The following is a 27,611-nucleotide window of genomic DNA, read 5'->3' as shown; positions in this document are numbered from 1 at the left end:
ATGATCCTTCTCTCTCTCTCTTTAACAAACACAGATGTTTAGTTTCTACATTATGCCTCTTCTGCAGATACTTTCATGGTCAATGTTCTTTTGTTGGCCACTATCAATCTTCCAAAACTAAATGAACAGGAGCAGCTGTTGTCACCGTCTATTTACCATCCACCTCCAAACTCATTAAACCGAATTCTTCTATTTCTTTCCATTTACCTCTATTCACTGGAACAATCTCTTTAACAATGCTCAGAGACTATATAACCTTTGGCTATTCAAAGAACTCATTTTTTTTCTTTCTTACCTACACTCAGCACAAATATGCTATAGGTCTTGATACCTTTCATTTGCAGGCCAGATAAAAAAGAAAAAAAATTATATTATCTTTGCCACTTTTCACATATCTGTAAATGCTTTTTGGATTAATTTTAGCCTTCTTAGCTAATCAAATTTTGCATTATAACTTTAATAATTTTTTTTCTTTCTTACCTATACTCAGCACAAATATGCTATAGGTCTTGATATCTTTCATTTGCAGGCCAGATAAAAAAGAAAAAAAATTATATTATCTTTGCCACTTTTCACATATCTGTAAATGCTTTTTGGATTAATTTTAGCCTTCTTAGCTAATCAAATTTTGCATTATAACTTTAATAATTTAATATCATTTTTTATATATCTCATACATAATTGGTGAATTATCAGATCTAATTTCCATTGATAAGTAATGTGTCAAGTAAGAAAATAACAGTCATGCAGCTATTTTGACTATTTTTTTCCCCAACAATAGAAGCAACAGAATATAAGGCAAAAACACACAACACACACTAAAGGAGAGAAATTACTTATTGATTAAATAATCTGTCCTATATGAGATCATTGTTAAAAAAAAAGCTTATAATGGAAACAACATTGTAAAAGATTGATATAAGCATGTCGTTCCAGTACAGTGCAGTAGCTAAGAACATGTATTTTTGAAATATTAGTATGTTTCTGCACTTACAAAGCATTTGGACATTAACAACACATAGCCAGGGATTAAAGCAGGTCCATTGGAAGTATATTAAGTCACTATAACAATTTACTATGTAAAAAAAATTATTACATAAAATGGTGAAATGAAAGCTTTTAGTGTAGAAAGTGAGTTTTCAGTACTTGGGGTTCAAACTGATGTGCCAAAAGTAACAACACATGGTGGTTACCTTTTTTTTTTTTTAAACTTTGAAAGGTTATCTTTGCAAAATTGAAAATTATCAGGTTAGTTACCTTATTTCTACATAACTAATTAATCTTACTGTCTACATTATATTTGGATTCATGACAGATAACCTGTAAATTATTCGGTAATGTTTATAATATATTACTATTTGAGAACGGTAAGAATGGTGTACGATTTAACTAAATGCAGTACACCAAATAATTAGCCTACTCGCAAAGTAAACATAATTTTTGAAGTCATGTCAAGACAACTGCATAAAGCATTAGAAAACATCTTATAGATCACCGTGTTTTTCTTACCTGATCGCCTACGCTGTTAGCATTTTCATAAAATAGAGATGCCAATAACGACCCACTAACATTCACACTGAGAGAAGCCGCCATGTTTCTCATCAGTGAAATACACAACCAAGCGAAACGGAATGAAACGGAATAATAATAATAAAAAAAAAATATTTTTTTTTATTGTTATTTGTGTTATTTTAAATACGAAATAAAAATGTCACCATCAGATTAAACTACTTTAACAGCGGTTAAATTTTTGATATTTTTGTTGTACTTTGAATTGTCATTTTTGCTCAACTTCATAAGTAAATCAAAATATAAACATTATTCATATGACAACTTTTAGTGTTACCCCTTTAAAAAAAAAAAAAAGAAGGAAAAAAAAAGAATAATGGGAAACGACTTTTTTTCCCTCAAAACTGTTAATGGATTTTTTTTTCTATAAAAAATGTCTAAAATAAAGGGTATATTATAATTCGCTAAGCTTAAACATTTAACAAAAATAATTCAAGCCTCGGTTCTATTAACGAGATAGCTATGAAGTTGCATGAAATCAGCATTAAAATATGAAACGACTTCTTAGGAATTGTCTTGCTATTGTGCGTTGCTCAACAACCAGTTTCTAGGACAAGAATGTGGCTAATTGCATATATGATAACAACTACCAACAGATGTACAGTACCACCTCTCGTTTCTGTGGCCAATCACATCGCACAATACGAAACACACCTTAAACGTAACGAAAAGAGGCTGGTTTCAACGTCATCGGCATGTTCTTAAGAGCAACGTCACGTTCTCTGCGCCATCACTGGTACAACCTTCAAAGCTCGTTCAAAGTCATTCACGTTTGGTTTTAGTCCCTAGCATATATCTGAAAATGAGTGAAAACAGGAAACAAGTAAGATTACTATATATATATATTTATTATTTTTATTTAAATATGTTCTAACTAAATAGTTTAAGGAGAAGATAATATAACCTAAATCCTTGTCAAATAAAGCTCGAAGGTATAATCGCTCCCTAATAAAATGGGGAGCGTTCAAAATTCGAAAATATGTAGACTAAAAGAAATTTAAAAAAAACAAAACAAAAACGTAAAGCCTTTAAAATATGTGCACATTTTCAGTTTTTTTTTTTAAATATTTCGATGTATATTTTTCATTTTTTCCCTGAAAGTCCGTGCATTCAAAAATGTGAAGTGTATTTCAATAAGAATTCAGAGATATAGTATCGTATCTGAAGGGTATCGCGAGAAAAACTAATAAATATTTTTGTTCTGTTTTATTGATCGTGTGTGTGTGTGGGGGGGGGGGGAGATTAATTCAAGATAGAACTGCCCATCAGTTAGTCTTCTGCCTTGGTATCGTTGTTCTGATGATCTCTGAATAAAAATGTTTAACAATTTTGTTTTAAAAGGGATTATTAGAAGTTGTGTAGCAAAACATCAATTATTTATACATTCAATAACTTTTAATTTATTTTCTGTAACTGATTGACAGTATCTTATGTATTATTATTATTATTATGCCCGAAACAAATACTGACGTAACAAGTCTATAATCTTCCTAGCTAAAAAGGAAACCTAAAACTACACTGAAAGACTATTGCCTCTCGGAATTCTACTGTCGTGAGGGGGAGTATACTTTACAGGGTGTATGTGTATACAATCTTGTTGAAATAATAGTTTTAAGCGTGCTGACGAGCATAATTCCTATTTGACACTTCGGTTAGCACATTTGAAACACGCTGTCTGGATATCTCATCTGAAATATCGTTTGGTTCATCATTAAAGCCGCTGCAGGCGCTAATATCGGACTGGATTAATAATATAATAACGTTCATTATAGAGGAAACAACCTCGTTAAACAACCTACGGTTGTGTTTATGCTCTCACCTGGAATGCAAGTTAAATGTTTCGTCATAGTAATTTTTTTTTAGAGGCAGAATGAAAAGGCGCTTGATATTAAAAACGTCTACAGTAATATAGAATTGTGTGCAAAAATAAAACTACAGAAAACAATTTATAATTTTTATAAGGATTTGTTTTAAAAAATGTGATACGATTTTAAACCAACTTGCTGGTTGTAGATATTTTTAGTTATCTATTAAATGTGCCGAGCGAGGATTTTACATAACTTAATTCGGTTTTACTATCACTCGTAAGTTATATTGAACGGATCTCGTGAATGGTGTTATTCTTTAGTGCACGCTGGCTAACTGATGCATGAATGAATCACATTTTTTCTATAATTGGCTATTTTCACTCAATTTTAAGTAATTTATTGCTTACGCTAAAGGACCTTTGCTTATCAAAATATCTAAAAGCTGCTGCTTATTAGAGGATCTTGAGCAATAGAAAATATTTGATACCCGAAAAATGCTAAATCTCGTGTTGACAAATTATTTATAGATTGCGTTTTCACAATGCCTTGTGTGTGTAAAATGGTGAATGAAAAATAGCTCCGCAACTGCCATGGAAAAACTTAAAAGCATATTTCTTGTGGATTGATTTTTATCAATAGTAATTTGCAACCTATTAACATTCTACTCAGTTGATGTAAGAACAACTTTGATAATGTTGGAAATGTTTATTATATTTACTATTTGTATGCATTTCAGATATCTTTAAGAATGGGTAAGAATAGTAGGGGAGTGATGCCTCTCAGTTTTCAATTTCTGTAAATCAGCTTTTTTGATTTCGTGATAGTTCACGATTATTCCATTGACGCGATTTTTTAGCATTTTTGATAAACTAAAAAAAAAAAAAAAAAAATTCATATAAAAACCGATGTCATAATACTAGCGTGCGTTGTGCCTAAACGTAGCTAAGATTAAACAATATTTCTATAAATCACGGTACACAGAATCCGAGGTGGATTAGTTAGTATCCAGGTGCGTTGCATTCCTTAGGCTTGTGCTTGACTGGTTATTAATAGGGTGTGTAAAGGAAGGTCCAAGGGATGTAGATCTCTTAAGGATATGTATACTTCTGCCCAGTTTTTCATATCACACGATGGCATATTGGATAATAATAACTTAAATTCACCTTATAGAAAATCGCATTTTATGAATCTTTTTCTCCGTAGGTTGTGGTTATTGTGCGTCTGGCTGCAGTTAGGTAAAACTGAATACCTCAAAGCTCTTTAAACAGCGTTGCCTGGTATCCACCACCATTATGATAGTGGATACGAAACAAAAATAAACGAATACTTCCTCTGAATCATAATAATCCATGCTGCTCTAAACTTTTGAAAAAAAATCTTGCGATCACTTGAGGTAATAATGCATTTGGAGTATTATTTCACTGAATATTGAACGGAAACAGCAAAAAAAATAAAATAAAATAAATATTCTTCAGAAAACAGAATTCCTCAATATTTTAGCGAAAGTAACTATTATTTAAAAATGTGTATTTTTAGGTAAACTTTATTTCATCGGGTTCCATTCTCTACTGCCCCTAAAAACGTTATACGCCTACGATACGCTATTTGTTTGCTTCGAAAATAAATCGGACGATTAATTTACTTCGTTGACCTTACTGAACTTTCCTGTGCAACAACTACTTAAATTACGTCAGAAATACTTCGAATAATGTATTGCAACCTGATCACATCAACTCATTCTTGCCAAGTTGCTTTTAAGCTTTAGTAACAAATGGTTCAATAAATAATACCAGTGTGATAACATATTAAATGGAGTGTTGGTCGAATATTTTCATTAACATTAACTATTATTTAATATTCAGTTATCTCCTTATATACCTAATTCGATTTTAATCACTTACAGTAATTTTTAGTATGTTTATAATTGTGAAAGTTAATGAAGTCTTTAATTAAATTTTTACATGAAAAAATGTTACTGCAAGTCTTAATTTTTTTTTTTTTTTTTTAAACCACTTTTGTTATAGTGAACTGTTATAAATTTGAGTTAATACATGCATAATGAAGTATGCTCCTATCACTATTTCTAATCATTCGGCTGCCCAGGTGCATGAAATAAAAATTTATATTTTACATATTATTTTCCAGTTTATTATGATTAGTGCATTTTACTTTAGTTTCCTTCCTACATGACTTTAAAACTTGAATTGTAAAATGCGCTATTTAATTATCGGATTTCGTATGCTTTATGTTACATTTGTAAGCCGTGAAAGTTATTTAAATATATCTTAGTTTATATCAATGTTTTAAGAATCAACGCATTTTCATTGTTTAACAGATTGGGGGGGGGGGGGGTAAAGTTTAACATTCATGTCAAGCTACAGCAGTCGCTCCTTCCATCCTATGGAACAATCGGTGCGTTATTTAGTTACCAATTCCAATGTTTAAATTTTAAGCCTTGTTCCTGATAAATTGCATTTGCGATATACTCAACAGTTAGTTGACGTCACTACAAATGTTGCGGTACACGCGAGTGTATGTAATTTTCATGTAGACTCGCGTGCATCAATTAGGGTGTGTGTGTGCGCTGTAGCATTTTCGTGATATTCAGAAAAGATATGTGCGTTAGCAAACATACAAATGCATTCATACCGTCATGTAACAAAGGAGAGGGAAAAAAAAAAAAACTTGTTTCAGGTAAATGTATCTTCATCAGGATCCTCATTTCAAGGTCACAAATCATGACATGTCGAAATCAAACTTGGAAGGATTCCTGCATCTCGTTCTGAATTCCACTCAGCTTGTGTGCGAGTGGGGGGGCGGGTCATATGTATCACTTACTCTTCCTGTTTTTTTTTGTTTTTAATCTCGCTCAAGAGGCTGTGAGCCTATATTTAGTGCTGGGGGGGGGGGTAAAGATTAGATAATCCAACTCCTCCTGTTGTGGATTATCTAATCCAACCATGAAATACTTTAAAATTACCTCGGGCATCCAGAAAGCAAGGTAGTGCTTACACCGAGTGACATTCATCTACCATCGAAAGAGGTTATTACTCGGTCATTGTTGGATAGAGTAAGCTGCAATTATAAGTGCAGGTTGCTTTGCGAGGTGAAGTGAGACTTCTGTAACGTAATTTTATCCCGTTTTGCATCTCCGTATGAAAAGTTGGGCGGCCCATTTTTATAATCCCGGACCAAGGATTATCCGAATTAATCCCCCACTTAAAAAAAACCGGTCCTCGACTGAGTACTGATTCTTCTTCCCTCCTATACATCAATGATTTTTTCGTACATTCAATCATATTTATAGCGTAGCAGATGACAGTACTCCTCGTTCATTTTCATGTACAAAATCTTGTAGTGATTAGGTGAATCACTTTAAAGGTTTTAAATCTTTTACCAATGATTTAAACGCAATCTCCTTGCTATTAAGTGCCAAAGAGGATAGACAACTTCCCTCGCTGTCGAAAATATTCTGCTCGCCAACCAAGATCTCTTTTCTCTTCTTGATTTGGCATTCATATCTAACCTGTTCAGGTACAAACAGTCCATTGCCCCTCTTCAGTTTCCAAAAGTTTGGTATTCTCAACAGTACTTTGAATACTTTATAAATCTTAAATACATCCAACTTTGGAATTCGGTTCTCACATTTGGGGTTCTGTCTTGTCAAGTGCATCTCCATTCAAAAGGTTGACTATAATTAGACTTACCATAATTTTTTTTTTTTTTTATCAAACCGGGACATTTTTGAGTTTACCCAAAACAAAGTAAAGCCTTCTACCCTAAATACTTATGATTCAAAAGGCTAAATAACGGAGTGGTTAACAAGAAACATTTCGTAGTAATAATTCTTAATTACTCTTAACTGAACATAACTTGTTATTAATATTTATCACTAGCGTGAACTTTCTTTAAAAATTCTGTTATTTTTAATCGCGTCGAAAAATTCACTACAATTTAGTTCACTAAGTTTTGCAGCGCAATACAGCTTTTACTGTTGATTCAGCCATTCTACCTCTTTCTTCAGACCATATGTTATTCATTATTGAGAATATCCTTTCAACCAGTGACGATGTGCTGCCAAGCTGAAAATGTATTCTATAATTTGGACAAGATTGGGCAATGAAATTACTGAATAGTTGTATCAACTTTTCTTTGCAACTTGTATTTTTCAAAAATACAAGTTGCAAAGAAAGTTGCAAAAAAGCTTTTTGGTCAGCAAACTGACCAAAAAGCTTTTTGGTCAGTTTGCTGACCAAAAAGCTTTTGCAATCACCACTTCATCAAACAGTTCATCCATGTTTATTGCATTATTTGCCAGAGATTCATTAAATTTTTCACCTGAAGCTTCAATTTCCGACCAAGTTAATTCATTGTTTATCCAAGTAAAAGATTCTGCTCCACCAAAATTCGTTTTCCCAAAGCTCAATGTAAGAAAGACATCGGTCATAAAATTTTGTAAACTCTTCTAGTATTGTATTAATATTAATACTTTCGTTATTTTCCAATATTCTAAAAAGCTTTTTTGCTTCTTGAGGTATAAATTTATTATCACGCCTTTCCTCAAGATTTGTTTTGAATTTTCTAAGTTCAATGACAATATCTATTGCACTCGCCTTTTGTACTTTCCATAATCAAGATTTGTTTAAACAATTTGAGTTGCCCGTTCACAAACCACAATGCATCTCGCCACAATCATTATCAAAGAACTGTTTTATCATCACCGGACACTGTTCTTGTGAAATAAAATATGATTTCAGTCCCGCATAGATTTCAAGTATTCTGTCAATAGCTGGAAGTAGCGAAAGAAAACGGGTGTTGCCATGTTGAAGAACCTTTTTTATACTCTACATCTACAAATTCACAGAACGATTTTAGTTGAGTGACTCGAACTATAAATGTGGAAATAATTATAAATTTTGACTACTAAAGCTTCTATTTTAATAAGTAGAACATAAACTGCAGTTTGAAGACAGTTGTGAACGATTTGAGCACCGCAACCGATATTTTTTCCTAGTTCCTTCTTCAATCGACTGTAATTATTGTTTTCTCCTCTCCCTTTTCACACCCCCAAAATTGGTATTGCAGTTATCTCCACAAAATCCAATATTTTTTTTTGTTATATTATGAGTTTTCATAACTGACATTAAATGGTTTGTCAGTATTTCTGTAGTTTCACCGGGAACTGATTGAAAGTCTAAAAGTTTAACTTTTACTCCACAATCTGGTACAAAATACCACAACACATGGCACAGTTTTAATTTCTTTCCTGTTGGAAGAATCAATTGATATCGTCACAAAGTTGTTTTGTTTAAATCTTCATAAAGTTGCTGAAACAACAGTAGCTCAATCACATTAACAATGATAGCTTCACATTTGGTTCTACCCAGTAAGCTTTCTTTCAAAAAGCTTTGATATCAATTTAGATGAACAATCGGCAGACTTAAAGCTGAGATTGTGATAGCAACATGAAATGCAAAAGTTGCCAATTTATTTAGTAGCTATTAAAAATTCTTTGTCACTTGGATCTGCACCTTTAAAATATGACTATCTTTGAAGAAGTTCCTGCCGCTGCTAGACTAGCCTTTATGTTTCGCACATGTCAAGTGATTTTTTTATGCCCACCATGAGCCACTGAAAATTCTGAAGAGCACTGTTCACATTTCACTTTGTGAATATGACCACAAACTTTTTTCCAAAAACCGATAATCTTTTTTTTTTTTTTTAAATTCATCTGTTAAACAGTTTCTTTTTGGCATTTTGGGGTTAAATTAATTTAATGAAGTAAAAAAAAAATCACAAACAACACGCCGAAAAGAAACACCGACTCGCAATCTAAACTCAACTGAGATTGCGCATGCTCAACAATGACTTGCGACGCAGCGTACAGGCCAGAGCCAAAGTGGGGTATTCGTGTTGCCTAATCGCCATTTCCCGAGGCTGCACTTTTTTGTACTGCGTGTATATTCTGCACTTTTAAATTTTTACCAAATAACCGGGACAAAATGACAAACTGGCCAGGACCATACGTTCAAACCGGGACGTATGATAAGCCTAACTATAATAGATCTCTATGGAATAAGTTATGCTCCTCTGTTAGTGTATCTGGTTTTACTATTATCGCTAATTTTGGCTAACCTTCTGAAAGTTTTTTTGTACAACACTTCCTAGAAAATAGTCAAGAAGGTGTGTGTGTGGGGGGGGGGGGAAGAATTCTGAAATGGATATTTACTCAATGGACCAAAATTATCGTAAATTATTATAAAATTGAGGGAGGAAGCTAGTTCACCTTGTTCTAGAATGACAGTACGTAGGTTTGACACGCCCACACGAGATTTACTAGACTACAGCTTGTATGAATCTGCAAACTTTAAGTGATATTTCCTATGAATATTTATGACAAAGATCTGGTTTGGTATTTTTCAATCCCTTCCTGATCAAATAAATCCTGTTTATCTTAAAGTGGAAACTTTCCTAAAACTTCCTATAAAACAAAAAACCTACATAGAGAAAGGAAAATTAGCTATACAATAACATGTTTGCGACATTTCCGAAAGGATAGATTTAGTTCACAGAACTTTGAGGAAGACATATTTTAGCTCTCGTTAAGTTTCTTCTCCCTCTCCCCCATTTTTGTTTATCTGCGGAGAGTGATATTAGGATTTCAGATGAATTGTCATCATCAAATTCCTGCCATGTACCCTCAAGGGGTGTACAGGATATGATAGTACTACATGAAAAAAATTACATCATTACTAACTTTCTCTACAGTTTTCCTCCAAATCAGTCTGTTACTTGTCAAGACTCCAACATTATCAGATCCTATTTCTATAGGCCGTATCAATCCACCTATATCTGGGTCGTTTTGCTGCCAACCTGGCAGAGAACACTTGTTTTGCTAATCTTTATTCGCCCATTCTGTTTAAGTGACCATACCACATGAGATTAGCTCTGCTAACGCATTCCTGAATGCAGACAATGTCAAGTTCTTTCCTAATATCCTCGTTTTTAATATGATATTGCCATCTGTTCATGCCTATAATCTTTCTCAGGACTCTCATATCTGTGGTCTCTAGTCTTTGGTCAAGTGTTTTACTTCTGATCCAGCTCTCAGATCGATAAGTTAACAGGTTTGAACACTGTCTTGTATACAGCTAATTTAGTGTTCCGACTAATTTCTCTCTTATTCCATATGAATTTATTCAATTGACTTCCCATCATACCAGCTTTGCTGATTCTGTTGGCTATTTCTATATTTAATTTACCATCTTCACTAAAAATCGTGCCTAAATAGCTGAAATGTTTTACTTGTTCCACAAGTTCTCCATTCACAACACAGTTGAGAGTTTCAATGATTCTACCTATTTTCATTTGTCTTTTTATTGCTGACCTTCATACAATATCTATTACAACAGTTATTCAATTTAGTCAGAGAATCTTGCAGACTTGTAGCGGATTTATTTAGAAGTATAACATCATCCGCATAAAGCAAAGAGCTGATATTAACATCTCCAATTTTGATATCATGTTTAATACCACTTTCCTTCATAATGTGATCCATATAGATAATGAATAACAGAGGGGATAATGTACATCCTTGTCTCACACCAGATTTAACATTAAACAATCTTCCTGTACTTCAATTCTAACTGCTGACTTACATCTCAAATAAAGACTAAGTATTGCTTGATATAATGCCCCATTGACACCGTATAACTGTAGTGTTTGGAATAGCTTCTCTCTTGGCACCTTGTCACATGCATTTTCCTGATCTACATAACTTAAATACAGATCTTTGTTATATTCCCATGCTTTCTCGACTATTTGTCGTAAAGTGAAGATCTGATCCTGACAGCCTCTATTTGGCCTGAATCCAGCTTTTATTCCACAATTAACTTTTTCTCAAGTATCCTTGCATAGATCTTGCCAGGAACACTCAGTAGGGAAATACCTCTGTAATTCTCACATTCAGTTTTATTTCCCTTTTTATATATGGGTACTATCAGAGCTGTACTCCAATCATTGGGAATTCGTCCCTCTGTCCAGGCTTTCTGAACTATGCAGTGCAGCCACCGTACTTCAGCATTTCTAGTCGAATATCATCTAATCTTGCTGCCTTTCCACATTTCAAGCCTCTGATGGCTTTTTCTACTTCAAGTATGGATATGTATTCCAGACTGCATGCCTGGTCAGTGTTTTTTTTTACCACTGTGCTGTCATCACTGCTCGTTTCATTTAGCAGTTTTTCAAAGTAATTACTCCATACTTCAAGGATATCTTTCTCCCGTTTTCATATCACCTTTATCATCTTTAATTCCTTTTACAGCAATCTTCCCTCCATTCCTAAGCTTCTTCAACAACCTCCAGAATATTCTGCCACCGTCTTGATATTTATTTTCTATATTCTTGCCAAAGTCCTCCCTTGACTTTTGTTTAGCTAGTTTTACACTGTTTAGCATTCTTGAATTTGTCTCTGTATTCTCTAAGAGTACAAGCTGACTTATTTGCCAGGAACTTTTGTTAGGCTTTCTTCTTTAACTTCCTGTGTCCACCATGGAGTTCTAATTTTTCTATCCTTGCAGACAACTTCACCACATGTCTCCTCTAGCTGAATCAATCAGGGCTTTCTTCAAGGCTTGCCACTGAATCTCCAAGGTTTGATTTCTGTTCTCAAACTCTTTCATTTTTTCTTCGATAATCTTTGTGTATTTTAGCCTACAGTTCACATCTGAGAGCTGCTCAACTTTTATACGCTTTAAAACTTTCTTACATGTTATTCTTTTCAATATGAAATTCAATTTTATCCTGCTCAAGACTAAATAGTGATCGCTTCCAATTTCAAATCCTCTGTACACTCTGGTGTCCTGCACCAGGGAGAAAACATCACTATCAACAATAACATAGTCAATGAGACTTTTCTTATTCCTTGCCTCTTCTCTCCATGTGAATTTGTGCACATTTTTATGTTGAAACATGGTGTTAGTAATAACCAGTCCATGTCCTGAGCAGAAATCCAACAGATATTTTCCATTATTATTAGCTTTGCTCTTTTCTCCAAATTTTCCCAAAATATTTTTGTATGTCTCACAATCATTTCCTACTCTGCTATTTAGATCCCCAACAAGGACCAACTTTTCCTTTTTCATTGTGTCAGTTGCTTTTTCTAAAGCCTCAAAAAAAATTCCTCCACTTCTACCTTAGTGGGACCATAGGCACAAATAAGTCTCATTTTCCAGTTCCCCATTCTCATATTTGTCCACATTACTCTACTTGAGACTGACTGCCATTCAAGAAGATTAGCCTCGTATTTTGTTGAATACTATGGCTACTCCTTTTCCTTGATTGTCATTGCCTGAATATAACATTCTGTATTTATTGCTCAGAAAGATCTCGCCAGTTTTTGTCTTTTTTGTTTGTCACTCCTATTTTATCGATCTTGTGCTTATCTAATTCCTCAGCTAGTTCCATTTCTTTGCCATTTAGACTTTTTATGTTGATAGTACCGATCATTAACTCTGATGTTGTGTTGGGGTGTGTTTTCAGACTTCCAGTAGTTGATTTTTCGCTGTTCGCCCTGGTTCCCTTGCGAAAACAACGGGGGGGGGGGCTTGTTTAACCGGGCGACGCCCCAGCCGGCATGAAATTTTGTCATGTTGTACCGTCATTTTTTTTATTTTGGCTTAACCAATAAGAATGCAATTTGGTCGGCTAAATGCCAAATTTCTCCAAAATCCTCCTTTCCCCCTCCCCAAAAAATTGTGCATTCCTGAAAAATGCTTTGTAGTAAGCTTGTACAAGTGCGTTCGTTGAACTTTTCCAGAAAAACTGGCATGAAGTGGACAAAATTTTGTCAGACAATGGTCTTATAGCTTTGGTTCTTTTAGCTGTGGAGCCCTGTAGCTTAGTCAGTTTCGACTGTGCCCTTCGGCTGGAAATACCTGGGCTTGAGTCTCGTCTAAGATGCCAAGAATCTCTATAAAGGTTTTGCAACTTAAGTTGAAAAGACGTTAGAGGTAGGTTTCTACCGGAAACGCGCGGTTTTAATTCTTCAAAACAGGCAAACCGGCTAGAGAACATACGCAGTTGAGACAATACACTCGCCTCATAGCCTTAGTTGCTTCAGCCATAAAAAGAAAACCATCTTTTGGTCATAATTCCAAACTAATTTAACTATACTTGGGTATCTTCATCGTGTTGGAAGACAAATTAAAGATGTTAATTATGTATATTATTACTGGGAAAACTCCCATGTTACTCCTCTTAATAAACTATTATAATTACGGCTATTTTGCCTGCTTCAGTTTAGGAGTGCCCCTGTTTAAATGTCATTGGCTATTTACTCATGGATTCTTAGGGCATTGTAGATGTAAATTTATCAAAAAGTATATGTAGCATAAGGAAGGGAAATTTATACACCTTTTTCTGGGTGTTGCGGCTTTTCTTTCTGCGATGTCCAAAAACTGAGTGTGTGGAGGGGGGGGGTTAGGCAATTTGGGAGAATTAAATTAGAAAAACCCGGGTTTTTTTTCCAGTAATATATATAATATATATTACTCCAGTTGTGTGTGTGTGTGTGTGACTAAAATTCACCACAGAAACCGAACAGAACAAATCCATCAATTTTTTTAAACTTGACATTAACCTGAACACACACAACAAAATAGCCACGAAAGTATACCACAAACCCTCGCATGTAGGAAACTTCCTCCATTTTCACGCATACCATCCATATTCTGTTAAAAAAAAAATCTGTCATCTTATCACAATTCATAAATGCTTTTTAATTTTCAACCAATCAGAATAATCTAAACGCAGAAATAAAAAAAAAACTAACACGGATCTTCATAAATCGCAACTATCCTACACAACTGATTAACTACGCAAACAAGACAGCAAAAAACCGCCAAAACAACCCAAGTACCAAAACGAACTTTCCAGCACAAAAAATTATCAAACTACCATACACCCAAAACACATACAAAGCTTATAAATACATCTTCAAACATACTGACTACAAATTGGTATTCACCATAAACCAAAAACTGGCAAATCTCCTAAAATCCACCAAACCTCACACACAGAAATATTTGAACATCACAATGTAGTCTATAAATTTCCCTGCCAAAAAGGCTGTGATATCACCTACACAGGTTCCACCATCGGGTCTTTATGGGCAAGACTACAAGAACACTTCCGTGATTGTAACATCCCTGTTCCAGACCATTTAAACACTAAAAAACGTAACATAAAAAAGAAAAATCGAATACAAAGCACAGGAAAAACGGAAATAGCTGTTCACGCCCTTGAACAAAAACATACCCCGCAGATCGACAAGGCCATCATAGTAGACAGACAAGACAATGAAACAATGCTAAGAATATCGGAAACAATAGCCATAAAATGTGACGCGAACTCTATCAACGTACGTACACAGGCCCTACATAATCTCAGAGGTTTGGAAGCTTCACAACATAAAATTGAGGTCACAACCCCGACCAATAGGCGATAACACAAACGCTTCAAAAACAGAAGCACCTACCCGACCTGACATAGCATCCACTTTCCCAATGTGTTCAGATGACGACCAAGAATTAGTCGAAACGGACCGACCGCACCCCGTCAACCCCCTTTTCCCCCTTCCCTATATAAAAAATCAACCCTTTCACCTTTTCCCCCACCCTATATAATATATAGTTATATATATTACTGGAAAAAAATCCGGGTTTTTCTAATTTAATTCTCCCAAATTGCCTACCCCCCCCTCCACACACTCAGTAGTTTTGGACATCGCAGAAAGAAGAAAAGCCGCAACACCCAGAAAAAGTATGTGTAAATTTCCCTTCCTTATGCTACATATACTTTTTGGTAAATTTACATCTACAATGCCCTAAGAATCCATGAGTAAATAGCTAATGACATAAACAGGGGCACTGCTAAACTGAAGCAGGCAAAATAGCCGTAATTATAATAAAGTTGTTAACATCTTGAAGATGTACAGTTCAAAGCACTTCTCCATCGGGGCGGGGGGCGAATGGCATATAGAGCAGTGAATAAAATTCCCTGTCACAAGTTTTGTTAATTGCTCCATTGATATGCAAATCGTCCAGAGAACATAATACAATTGAGAAATAAGGAAAACGACCAGCTAATCAGTGACCATCAATACGGATTGCCAGTCGATATTCAGAGTAGATCACCTTGCCTACATTACTCACCTCTAGACATATGCTATGCAAGGGTTTTGAGAAACTTGTGCTGTTGCACTTAACATTTGAGGCATTCGTGTTTGGCATCAAGGGTTTCTCAGTAAAATGCCATTTTATGGTCTGTCTTCCTCTCTCGTAATTGGATTGTCAATTTTTCTCTCGAGTCGTTCACTGCTTGTAATGGTGGAGGGTGTTCTTTCCTCAGGTTTTCCTATTAATGTGTTTCTCAGGACTTATTTTACCCACCCTCTTCCTCATATATAACGATCTTCTCAACATGACCGCGAACCTTATTCATAGTTTTGCTGAAGATAATGCATTCCATTTTTTCCTTCTTCATATGACAATATACTCCAGGTTGAAGATTTTGCTTGTTAATGTAACCTCCTGGTCATCTTACCAAGTAAAAATCTAACTCGGACACTTCGACTAGGAAAGAATAAAGGTAAAAGATTAGGAATTTCCGACACTTTAAAATTAGCCACGTGAAATGCAAGAAGATAACAACAAAGGACTTTGAATTAATAAAACAACTGTAAATAAAATTAATACAGTATAGCCCGCCGTGATAGCAGAAACAAAGAAAGTAAAGGAAGCAATATTTTTACATAGTGGAGTGGACAACATATCATCAGAACTTCGAGTGGAATGGCCATTTTAATTGATAATAAATTGAAAAATAGAATACAAAGGTATTCGAATTATATTAAATTAAGACAAACAGAAGCTACTTAAATATCAGTTAATGCTTCTATAAAAATAAAAATTGCTTTTTAACTACAAAAGCAGTTAAATGTAATAAAAGCAAACATCTATTATCAGCAGGAGATCTTGATACTAGAGTTGCAATGATCCAATCTTTATTTGTATTCAAAATTTCTAAAACGCAATAAAAGAACAAGCATACAAATCATTTCTTCTCTTTCCTTTGTTTTTGAAGGATGTACATTAAAAAAAAAAAAATAAATAAAAAATAATAATAATAATAAACCAAGATTCTTTGGATAAACATGTTAATAAAATACCATGTAAAAGATCTTCATAGAAGACAAGATATAGCCTACACAATATTGAGAAAATTAAACAACGAAGAAAGATCCAACATAATAAAAGAAACCATGCATAAGAGCATTATAAGAATTTATTGTATGATCTAAATTTATTAATAAAAAATAATGAAGAGATTAGTACTGATATTAGCCTATTAGAGTGGAAGAATTAAAAAAATAAAATCAACTGGGTTAGATTATATAAATACAGCGATTCAGAAGTATGGTGGAGAATATTCACAAAGTTAATTGGAGGAAATGTGAGGTTCCATCCGATTGGTTAAAAGGAGATGGATGACTGTGGAAATTGCAGAGTAAGTTTATTAAACACTGGTTACAAAATATACTGCAAAATTTTGAATAAAAGCCAAAAGTATTCGAAACAATCTACTCCTCTCAGAAGAACAATTAGTTTCAGACATGGAAAATCATGTATAGACAATATTTGTGTTAAAACAAATGATTGAAAATACACATTTAATTTGGACTCATTTGGCCGTTATGAGAAAGCTTTGATAAAATATATAGAAGAGAAAACTAGAGTATAATGGATATCCATTACATTTAGTACAAGCTATACAAAGTTTATATAAAAACGCAAAGCTACAATTTGGTAATAAATTAATAAAAGAGATGAAATTCAGCTGCATCCCTGTCTTACACCTTATCTCCAACACTCATATATGAAATTAAATAGATAAATATATCAAATTATTAAAATATGGAAAACAAAGTATCCATTTTACCAGAAGTTATCAATACCATGCTGTATGCAGATGATTAGATTATATTACAAGACAACGAAAGTGACATTCAAATGAGTTTCTGAATTAAACATAACGCCAACAAAAATACAACTTAAAAATTTCGCAAACGAAAATAAGTCGTGGTATTAATATACAGAGATCATATTAGTCAGAGAAGATAAAATAATACAACAGGTCATATGTTATATTATGCAACATAAACTGTCTAAAAGACGAAGATAGATGGGAAAAAAATAATTTCAGAAAATCTGTGCAGCTGTTAAAAGGAGGGAAAAAAGTCGAACCCAACTTTTTTTATAAAGTAATGGCCACTTCCGATTATGTTATGGTGGACTGTTAAAAAGAAACGTCTAAGTAAAATACAGAAGCAGAAATGGGATTAAGAATAAATTAAAGAATGCACATATTAGACCATATATTCATTCGAACTTTGGCTAATTGACTCACTCTTTCCAGATACTGTTCTAGGGATGGTTAGTTTCCCCATTGCTATTTACATAGGCGTTGTTCCATTACATATCTTCCCATTTCTGCTGTTCATCATTTTACAGTTCAGTTGCTGACTCACCGAACTTGCTACTTTGGAGCAGCCTTTCTCATAAGATCTTCCTCGAAGATTACACCTCCTATTCTTCAAAAGAGAGAATATCAACAGATTACTTCTCTTGACCGCTGTCCACATGTGCATCGATTTGCTATAGGCTTTGAGGTCTCTAACATGTGGGATAACAGTGGCGCACCCAGAGGGGAGCGCAAGGGACCTTCCCCCCCTAAGAAAAAGGAAAAAAAATTTTTCCAAAAATCTTTTTTCTAATTAAAATTATTTATGTTGTGTCGTGTTTTCTATTTCTATACTATTTATGAATTAGCGATCATTGCAGATGCTCAGTCATAGGTCGTATGCGATGCGTAGTTTGTATTCTGAAATCGTCTACTCAACTCGCCCCACCCTAAGATTAGATCCTGAGTGCGCTACTGTGGAATAATATAAAAATTCTTTTCCTTTGGATTTGACTTTGATTGTCTATATGGTATAAGTGTGGACCTGCATTCAAACATGAACAAATACCCACGGGAGACACGAAATTTCGCCATCCCTCCATGTGCGTAAACAGCCTCCGCATACGTCAGTGATAATCGATTTCAAAATTCATATTTCAAATGCTTTTTTAAGCTAGTAGGATTTTAAAATCCAGGACAGGTGCAGTTTGTCGTCGACTCCTTCCACCGGCCTTGTTGAATGAGTAGTTAGCGTATCCGTTCTCTGACCTAGAGTCTGTGGGTACAAATCTCACTATTGTATACATGTTCTTGAGTGTCTAAGTGGTAATGATTTTTCCTTGCCCAGCTGTAGACCTCCGTACTTATTCGAGGTTTGAAGCAAAATTCCCGAATTATTCTAACCTGTAGCCTAACCTGCCTAAGGTACTGAATGGGCCATAGGTTTCTGCCAGTTCAAGAAACCTGTCGAACATACATGAAGGGAAATCGATCCTTAGAAACAAGTCATTCTTATTTTGATGATGCACATTTTTTCTGTTATTTGAAAACTCCAGTATGATGGATTACTCAGCGTAGAATAACTAAATTAACTGTTCTCAGAGGTGTAACTACTACTATACGGATAAATCCTCTGAGTTGTACCTGGTGCTTAAATATAACGAAGTCTAGAGGAGGGTGGGGGTATCAAATAATCAGTTGTCACTGGCTTTTTCTCATCCCAATGTTTCATTTTAGAAGCTTGAAATGCATTCTTAAGGCGTTCATCAATTAGCCAATATTATTAGTCTTAAAGACCTCCGATATGAACTACTGTGTTCCATCAATTTAATCTATTTCTCCCCACCTCTGCCGAAAATCATTTTCTATTAACGGAAAAGAAATGCGTTTCCTTGTAATTAATCGTGATACTATTCCTGTTACCCTTAATCGGAAAATATTGGGGCCAAGGCTGGATTTAATGAATAAATTAGTGACTATGTAGCCTACAGCTGATGGGGGGGGGGGACAACAAAAACAGTTAATTTTTTTAACTAGAGAACACGGACACTAAATTTCACTGACTTTTATATAATTGGGAGTGAATTTTCAAATTTGTGCTGCCTTTTCTATTGCTTTACTCTTTTGATTTCAAACTTTTTTTTTCTTCTTAATTCATCTAAAGAATTCAAGTAATTATTTCTTTTGAGACGAGTTGTCCGGAAGCAAAGCGACCCTTAGTTAAAGAATGCTCAAGATTTTGAACGATTCCCATTGATTGGAGAAAGAACCAGGTTCTAATCCCGTCTAGAACGAGAAAAGTGTTTTCTTTATTACTATTCAAGGGAATAAAGGTGAATTATCTGGTCGCTTATGAAACCGGCATAGTTTTTCAAACTTCAATAAGCAAACCGTCATGAAGAACACACATGCAGTTAATAGCTACACATTATCCCCCATAGCCTTATTTGCTTCGGCTGTAATTCTGAACCAGCATTTTCAACATGTCGTCTAGAGTTCGAATTCGTCAGTGACTAGGATAGTGTTTTTGTTTTTAAACTCGAGTTTTTTTCATCCCGCAAAGCAGGCTGACCAGCTGGGGAACACAGTTGCTTTGGTTGCAATTAAAACTAAACCCTTCTGTTTTTTTCTAGTACCGAGTTGGTCTATAATGCGAAGACTTCTAAACTTTATGAAAGAAGCAAAGTATTTTTTTCGCCTGCCATGTATTGAATAATCACCTCTATATTATCTATCCTGTCATTTCCTCCCACCAACGTATATCATTCTCCCGACTTTTTATTCTCCAAAGGGAGTAAGCCGAACGAACTCCATCATCCTTACCTTTTTCGAAATCAGTCTTCACTTTAAGTAACGTTATCGACAGGTTCACCTCACCTCTGCTTATGATTTCTAGACTTAGGGGTGACAAGAGTGCAGCAGACAGCTTCTGCCACTCGAGTTCCTAAGAACCGGTTTAAAAAAAAAAAGTTCTCTTGTCGGTCATTAGACGCGAACCTATATATAACAATCTTTCAACATGAATTCAGTTTTATTTTGGGTTTAGTTAGAATAAACAGTATTCACCACAGAAAAAAAAAGTACTTGAAGAATGATTGTTTATTATAATAATAATGAAAAGCTGTATTTGACGAGTAGTAGTTAATGATTTCTATAGATCTATAATACAATAGATGTAAGTTTTCGAGGTCTGGTTGGTCGAGTGGCTAGCGTATCCGCTCTTCAGTTAACGGGTTGCAGGTTAATCCCGCCAAGATGATTGTCCTTAAGTCGGAGATAAATTTCGTCAAAAAACGAATGAGATTATTTTAAATCTTAAACCTTCCAAGAGTTAAGTTAGATTTAATAAATATATTTTTGTATCAAGAATATTTTTATTTTTCTATCCAAAATGTAATATGAACGAATCTATCTCCACTGAGAAGAAAAAAAAATTTTTTTTCTTAAAAGAAAGAGTATATAAAAGCCCACACCAAAAAAAAAAAAAATCGAAAATGCATTTCTGTTTGGTTAACTACAATCATCACATTGTCAACTCAATATATATATATATATATATACACACACACACACACACACACACACACACACACACACACTTAAATGTCATGAAGTCTGGATAGTTAACTTTTTAACAGTAGTGCTATGAAAGAACTGTGATCCTATTCACAAAAGATTGTCAACCTCTAATACATTAGATAATCAGAAAGACTTCAATGTTTGGTCACCAGACATTTTTTTTTTTTTTTTCCCGTGAGCTGCTTCAAACTAAAACAGGGTGGTTATCTCACAACGGGTGATGAAATTCATCTTCCACCTAAAGACATTAAAAAAAATATACGACTACAGTGAGATGCGAACCCTACGGCCTGTGGGCTGGAGAGTGGCTATCCTTTCGGCCAACTGGGCTGGCATTGTGGTCCTACGCCATCAAGTGGCTTAAAACTGCGAGATTTTGGAAAATCCAGTATTATTCACTGAGGTTATTGAATAGTATAAGATCTGTAAAGAATCGGTTTTTCCCCCCTTAAATTTATTAGTACGTATTTACATTTGGGATTTTTTTAACGGTTTCATATATTTATGAAAGCCACGAAATGTTTCATTTTAATAGTATAATTTTTAATCTCAACAGTTTTATAAATTTTATTTGTGTATACTAATGAGAAATTGTATTATATATTTCTAAATGTGCAAATCTCTTTTGCATACGAGATGCACTAAAAATGGCGCCTAAGATCGGCAAAAACTTAAATTCCGGCGTATTATGAAATATTGCATTTTACAATTTCTTTTCTTATCCTTCAATTGGCAAAGCACAAGTCTCTAATCTGACGTATGGATGAAAAAAAAAAAAGTTATTACTAACCGGGTATCTCCATGGAGTCCACACTCATCACGAGAAGCCACACTAATCATTATTCACCCAATACCTATCATACTTCTCCTTAAGAGATCATAGTATTAATAAACCACCTCAGGCAACCCAAACCACTTATTCATCACCCTCGTAGCAAAAAAAACTAATTTCACATCCCTGCTGACTACACTCTTACTCAAGTTCCAGTGATTTCTTGTTCTTCCCACTCCTGTCATTAATTTCCTCTACGTCTATACGTCTATTCTATAGCCCCCCCCCCCGTCTAGCAGCTTATTTCTATCATATTCCCTCTCTTCCCCTTCTATCTATTAATATTTATAACTTACAAGTCTTTAGTCTATCCTTAAATGAAGCATTCCACGGTTTTGGAACCATCTTGGTTATTCATTTCAGAATCTTCTCAACCACTTCTACTTTCCCAAGAAACCCATGCAAAAAATCTGACCATGATAGTCAGATACTGACATCAAAGCCTTATAAGAAGAATGATAACTTCCTTGTTCCGACTAGCCATTATCCTTAAGAATCTCTACTCTCATCAATTCCAAACAGTGAAAGCTCAAATTTATTCTACGGATCGCAACTTCTTCAATCGAAAGTGCATAACACATCTTGCCACATTGTAGATAAAGGATAATGTTTTTTTTTTTTTCTTTCGTTCAATTCAACTTATTTGTCATCTTGGATCTCTTTATCGCTTTTATTTACGATTGTCCTCATCAGCAAACAACTGAATATATATTCTCTAAATTACTTCCAATGTCATTAATATACAGATTAAACGGGTCTAAGAATTCTGGTGACCAGGTGCACGACACTGGTCACCAGCCTGTCTTTTGATTGTTCCAGGTATAATTAAATTCTGTAATCTGTTCCAGTAAATTGTTTCTCATTTCCTAACTGTCACCTACAGTATTTGGTTATGAGTAGATAAGAAACTTCGAGTCACGAATAATTCTTTTATTCGTCTCCCTTTCCCCGTCTGAAATTTATTTCTATTAGTACAAATATGAAACTTTTAAATTCATTCCAAATCAAGACTTATTAGCAGACAAACCTCATTCTGCTACTAAACTTTCAATTACATGGTGACTGTTTCGAAGAATAAATATAATAAAATGTTTGCTGGGAAATCGGTCTTTTATCGTATCAAATGAAGTTAGCAGCTTTCCTTCAGTATAATATAACGTCTAGTTGTTTTAATAGCTTAAAATGAACCGAAGGTCAACCAGTTAGTTTTGATTCACTAGTAGAATGTGCTGATTTAGAATATAACCTTGATCCTTGTAACTAGAAAAATCAAGGTTCATGAGCCTTAGTTGAATTCAACTTTTTAAAGATGATTTATAAAATATGAAAATTTTATTTTAGATAAAACAAGCGGTAAAAGTGAATATGTGTTAGATATAAATACGTATCCTCCCACCTAAGGAAGTAGGAGAAATTAAATAGCTTTTCTCCCATACTACCATCTTGTTTACCGTATGCCCGAAGTGATATGAAAAACCATGACTGATCTGCAGAGTAGGCTCCTTAGCTTATTTGACTCTCAGCCTACCCAACTTACTAGTTGTTCGCATTGAAAAACTTTTTTGACAAAAAAAAAAAACTGCAAAATTTATTTAAAAATGCAATTATATTTACGAATTATGTAACTTATCCAATTTCAAAGGATGGTTTAATAGAATCAAATTAAAGTTTGTACTAAATTACTGAATAACAAGAATATATTTATTCTTATTAATTTTTTTTCCCTTACGTAGAACTTCGGAGAACTGACGATTTTGATGTGTTCTTTTAGAATTTCAATTCTTAACACACAATGACTTTACTCTGCATTTTGAATTTATTTCTTCAAGACTTTACCCTTCTGCTCCCTCACCACTCGTGTATCATATGCAGTTGGTCGATTTGTTTTTAAATCAGTGTTTCTCAACTTTTCGTACAAATTCGCCTCCTCGTTACTCCCAGAAATGTAAATAAGTATCCATCTTGCTTTATTAATGCCAAATATTCACATCGGGGAGGGGGATTATTTTTAGAAATTGTGGCCTTTTCCCCCTATAATCAACATCTGATAGTGTTCATCACTGTTAATAGGGTTAATCTGTGGACTCATAGGAGTCGAGTAAATTACGAAATCATAAATATGGAAAACTAGACTCCATAATTACGTTGATACCAATGGAAGAAGTTGTGCAGGAGTCCACTTTCCTTTCTCAGCCAGAAGCACTCGTTTCATTTTCTAATGCATAATTGATGACATTTTATGCTTTCTATCATGTCGACCGGAAAGGTCTGTTCAATGATACTGTTATTACGGATTTAAAATCTGTAGTTTCATTTAATTGCGTTTTATTCTGGTCGATTTTCGGAATTAAAGATCCTGTCAGCTCAGTCTGAGACCGGCTAACTCACTTATAAGAGGAAGTTGTCATAAATACTTGGGGGTGGGGTGAAAATCCTTGGTGACCTTCACAATGAAGGATGGTTACATATTCTGATCTCGTATTATGCCGCAGTTAAAAGCGTGCGCTATTACAGTTTATAGCACTTGCAGCACAAGTTTAGAATTTTGCACTCTACTTTCTGTGGATAATATAGTAATATGCACTTGATACTGAATGGCTGACTGGTTTTAATTGAGTCAAGTCGCCTCTGGCAACCCGTCATTGCCGCTTCTTCAGATGTATATCAATACTTCGTCCCATGACGATCCATTAATTTCAAGGTATTCATTACGATATTAAATGAACATCTTAAATGACTTAAAATATCAGTTTTAGTAAAATAGCTCGTCGATTTGAAACATAATAAAAACACATTAGATTCTTTGTCTTTCCGTACGCGTTCTTAAATTGGGTAACAAAATATTGTCGAGCTATCCCAATTTTTATTTCAATAAGCCAGAGTTTGCAGGAACACAAAGGAGGAAAAAACGTATCGAAATTATATGGTTTTCAATTTTTGGTTTCAACTTGAATTTTTCTTGTTGAACAAATGATTTTGAACTGATATTAAGAATTCCACGCTGGCTTGAAGAGATTATATTACCAATCAGAGTGCGATGCCAAAAATGATTCTAGGTTCAATCGTTGTGATAATTTTGTCACTATACAAAAATGCTATTACGAAACAAGCAATTTGGATAATGCCTTTTTTTTTTTCAGTCCGACGCGAAATCTAAATATCTTTTGCAAGTAGACAATAGTGTCCTAAAATTAGGTCGTAGTTTTAATATTAGAAGTGTGAACCAAATTTTTGTATAGTATAGTGGAGGATTATACAGGAAGCAAAAGTGTTCATTTGTTATGGTTAATCTATTCCCAGCCCGGCAGATTTTTTTTCCAGTAGCCTTCCCTGCCACGAACCTGGAAGAACTTCCTTTAACGCTGAATAAATAAATAGACCTTTAAATTTCGCTAATGAGTTTCATCTTTCTAGCACCCTTTAATTTGGAGACGTGACCATATGTTTAATATTGCATCTAATTCTTGAGCATTATGTATTTTTAAGATAATTTTCTGGTTGACTTGATAGGCTTACCTACGATACTAAAAAAAAAATCCCTCAGTGCAAGAATGGGGCTGAAGAACCCGACAGGTATTATTGACACCTCCAGGGAGTCCAAAGACTCATCAAGGGAGGGCACCTGCTCTACAACTGTCTCCACTCAATCCACAAACTGACCGCAACTACACTAACTCCATCTACTGCCTATCACCACCATCACTAGTATTTCCAGACATCGCAAACATCCATGCCCACGGCGGGATTCGAACCCGCAGCTGTTTAGCTGGAGAGCGGATACGCTAACCATTCGGCCAACCAGGCTGGTATTAAAGAGCCCATCGAACTTAATTCTTCTGAAATGGATTTACCAAGTTTATAGTACCAAGAGGGTCTGTGGAATTACACGCTCGATCGAAATCTAGTAATTCAGTGCTCAATAAGCGTAATTGGAAAGGGCAAATAAATGATGTTTTAGCCTCTTATCTCTTTGGATAAGAGGTTAAAGCGTCATCTATAATATTTGTCTTTTGGACTTTTAAGAACTGAGGGATTGGGATCAATATTCTCCAATCATGCAATTCCTACTGAAACCTCACGGTCAGGACGAGAATCTTCTCTAGATACTTCAACTTGATGAAAACGAATCGCCTCACCACTGTTAAGTATAACAAAGTAACCGTTACTTGCCGCAAAGCGAGTAGTGCGATTCTTAAATCGTGCTGGTTGGTTGAAAACAAACCAGCATCATTCTTAAACCTACCAAACCAACCATTACTTGTCACAAAGGACTGAGAACCATCTGGATGTGTTGATTTAGTCTTCGAAAAGACTTCTTCGCTTTGTCTAAATTGTCATTAAGCTTGGCGCAACATGCTTTTGGATTTAGTCTTCCATCTGCATAGCTAACTTATTCGAGTACATTAATAGCACCAGAACATTTTTGTTATTATTGACCTTAGAGGAAGATCCTTTCATATCCTCCTTTATACGGATAGCACCATTCGCAATTATATTCACTATTGATGGTTCAAGATCATGTCCTATGGCTATTAAGCTTTGTCTTTCCCCCTAGATCAGTTCTGGTATGTATTTACGCATGGGTTCACTTTTCCACTTCTGTTTTTTTTTTTTTTTTCTTCAGTCATGACTATACTTTACCATCCCACGCAAACCTAAAAATCCAACTGTATGAATACAACTACAAAACATCTCCATATTCAAGTCATTGTGAGGAGGGCGGGGGGAGCGCACGCATGCACTACGTGAGCTGTCTGCCTTTCGGAAGATCTGACTTGTAGTACGATTAATGTAGGTGCGTTAGGTAAAATATAACTATACCTGGAAATTTGTTCCACATGCCTTTCAGGATAATTTAAGTCTCTGAATTTGCGTAAATTTGATTCTCTGTATGCATTAGATCCCACTTTATTACTGCTAGTTTTACTACCTATAAAAAAAATAAATAAATAAATAAATAAAAATAAATCTGAGTCATTTTGCTTAGATAACTTAACCAGTACAGAGGAATATTAGACAAGACGAAGCCATTCGGAATACCTTGTCATGATACAGGAACATTTATCGAGTTCAGAAGAAACATAGCGGGGGTTTATTTATGCAATTTTTTATTTATTTTTTGAGAAGCCCTAAAACGATAAATCCCGTTAACATTTTTCACCTTTGCAATAATTAAATGTTTATCTTTTCATTTAAATTATCATATTTTAGTTTGTAATTTCAGTATGGTATTTTTATAGTTCAAACTGTATTTCCAGCAACGAAAACTCAGTTCATTACACTGATCCATGATGATGAATTTAAGGTTCGATTTACGTCGCTCGCATATAGACGGCTTTCCGGGAACAAATTACGTCTTAAAATTCATCGACTGTATACTGATATAACATGCAATTACCTCCGTAGATGGATCCTGGGATCCATAAAGATGCTGTGTGGTAATAATCGTAAACCCAACACGTAATATGTATTTAGCTTGATCTTGGAGTTCAATTTTAACTCTAAGATCAAGATAAACTTTGCGTACCCAGAAATTCATGAGTAAAACTATCCTGATTGAGATTGGCACATGTTTTTAAATTTGTTTAAGTTATAATTCATCGAAACAATTGGATTCGCTCCTAATCCGTTGAATTTTTCCTTCTATTTGGTTACTTAACAATAGCACGCAACAACAAAAACGAACAGACATACATTTTATCATTTTAAACCTTCATGAAATAGAACGATGCGAAAAGTGTGCGGGGGGGGGATAAAAGTAACTTGCATCAACTTGATAGCAACAGAACCCACCGTACCGGTAC

At 34.6% G+C, this 27,611-nt stretch overlaps 2 protein-coding genes across 2 annotated transcripts in view; one reads left to right on the top strand and one right to left on the bottom strand.

Moving 5' to 3' along the window:
- The window catches only part of LOC150106839 (BRISC complex subunit Abraxas 2-like), a 139,804-nt gene extending 138,148 nt beyond the window's left edge, over positions 1-1,656 (bottom strand). The window contains exon 1 of the mRNA XM_090392748.1: positions 1,510-1,656. Coding sequence (XP_090248874.1) covers positions 1,510-1,602 — 93 coding nt within the window. The 5' untranslated portion in view covers positions 1,603-1,656. The remainder of the gene's footprint in view (positions 1-1,509) is intronic.
- Positions 1,657-2,318: 662 nt separating this feature from the next.
- Positions 2,319-27,611, top strand: part of Hex-A (Hexokinase A) — a 124,495-nt gene continuing 99,202 nt past the window's right edge. The window contains exon 1 of the mRNA XM_090393347.1: positions 2,319-2,392. Coding sequence (XP_090249473.1) covers positions 2,372-2,392 — 21 coding nt within the window. The 5' untranslated portion in view covers positions 2,319-2,371. The remainder of the gene's footprint in view (positions 2,393-27,611) is intronic.

This window comes from Typopeltis vanoorti, chromosome 5 (assembly GCF_054136105.1).
Source record: "Typopeltis vanoorti isolate ZY-2024b chromosome 5, IOZ_Tvanoo_1.0, whole genome shotgun sequence".
Lineage (NCBI taxonomy): Eukaryota > Metazoa > Arthropoda > Arachnida > Uropygi > Thelyphonidae > Typopeltis > Typopeltis vanoorti.
The sequence above is the reverse complement of the archived record's forward strand: the minus strand, read 5'-3'. Positions and strand labels throughout refer to the sequence as shown.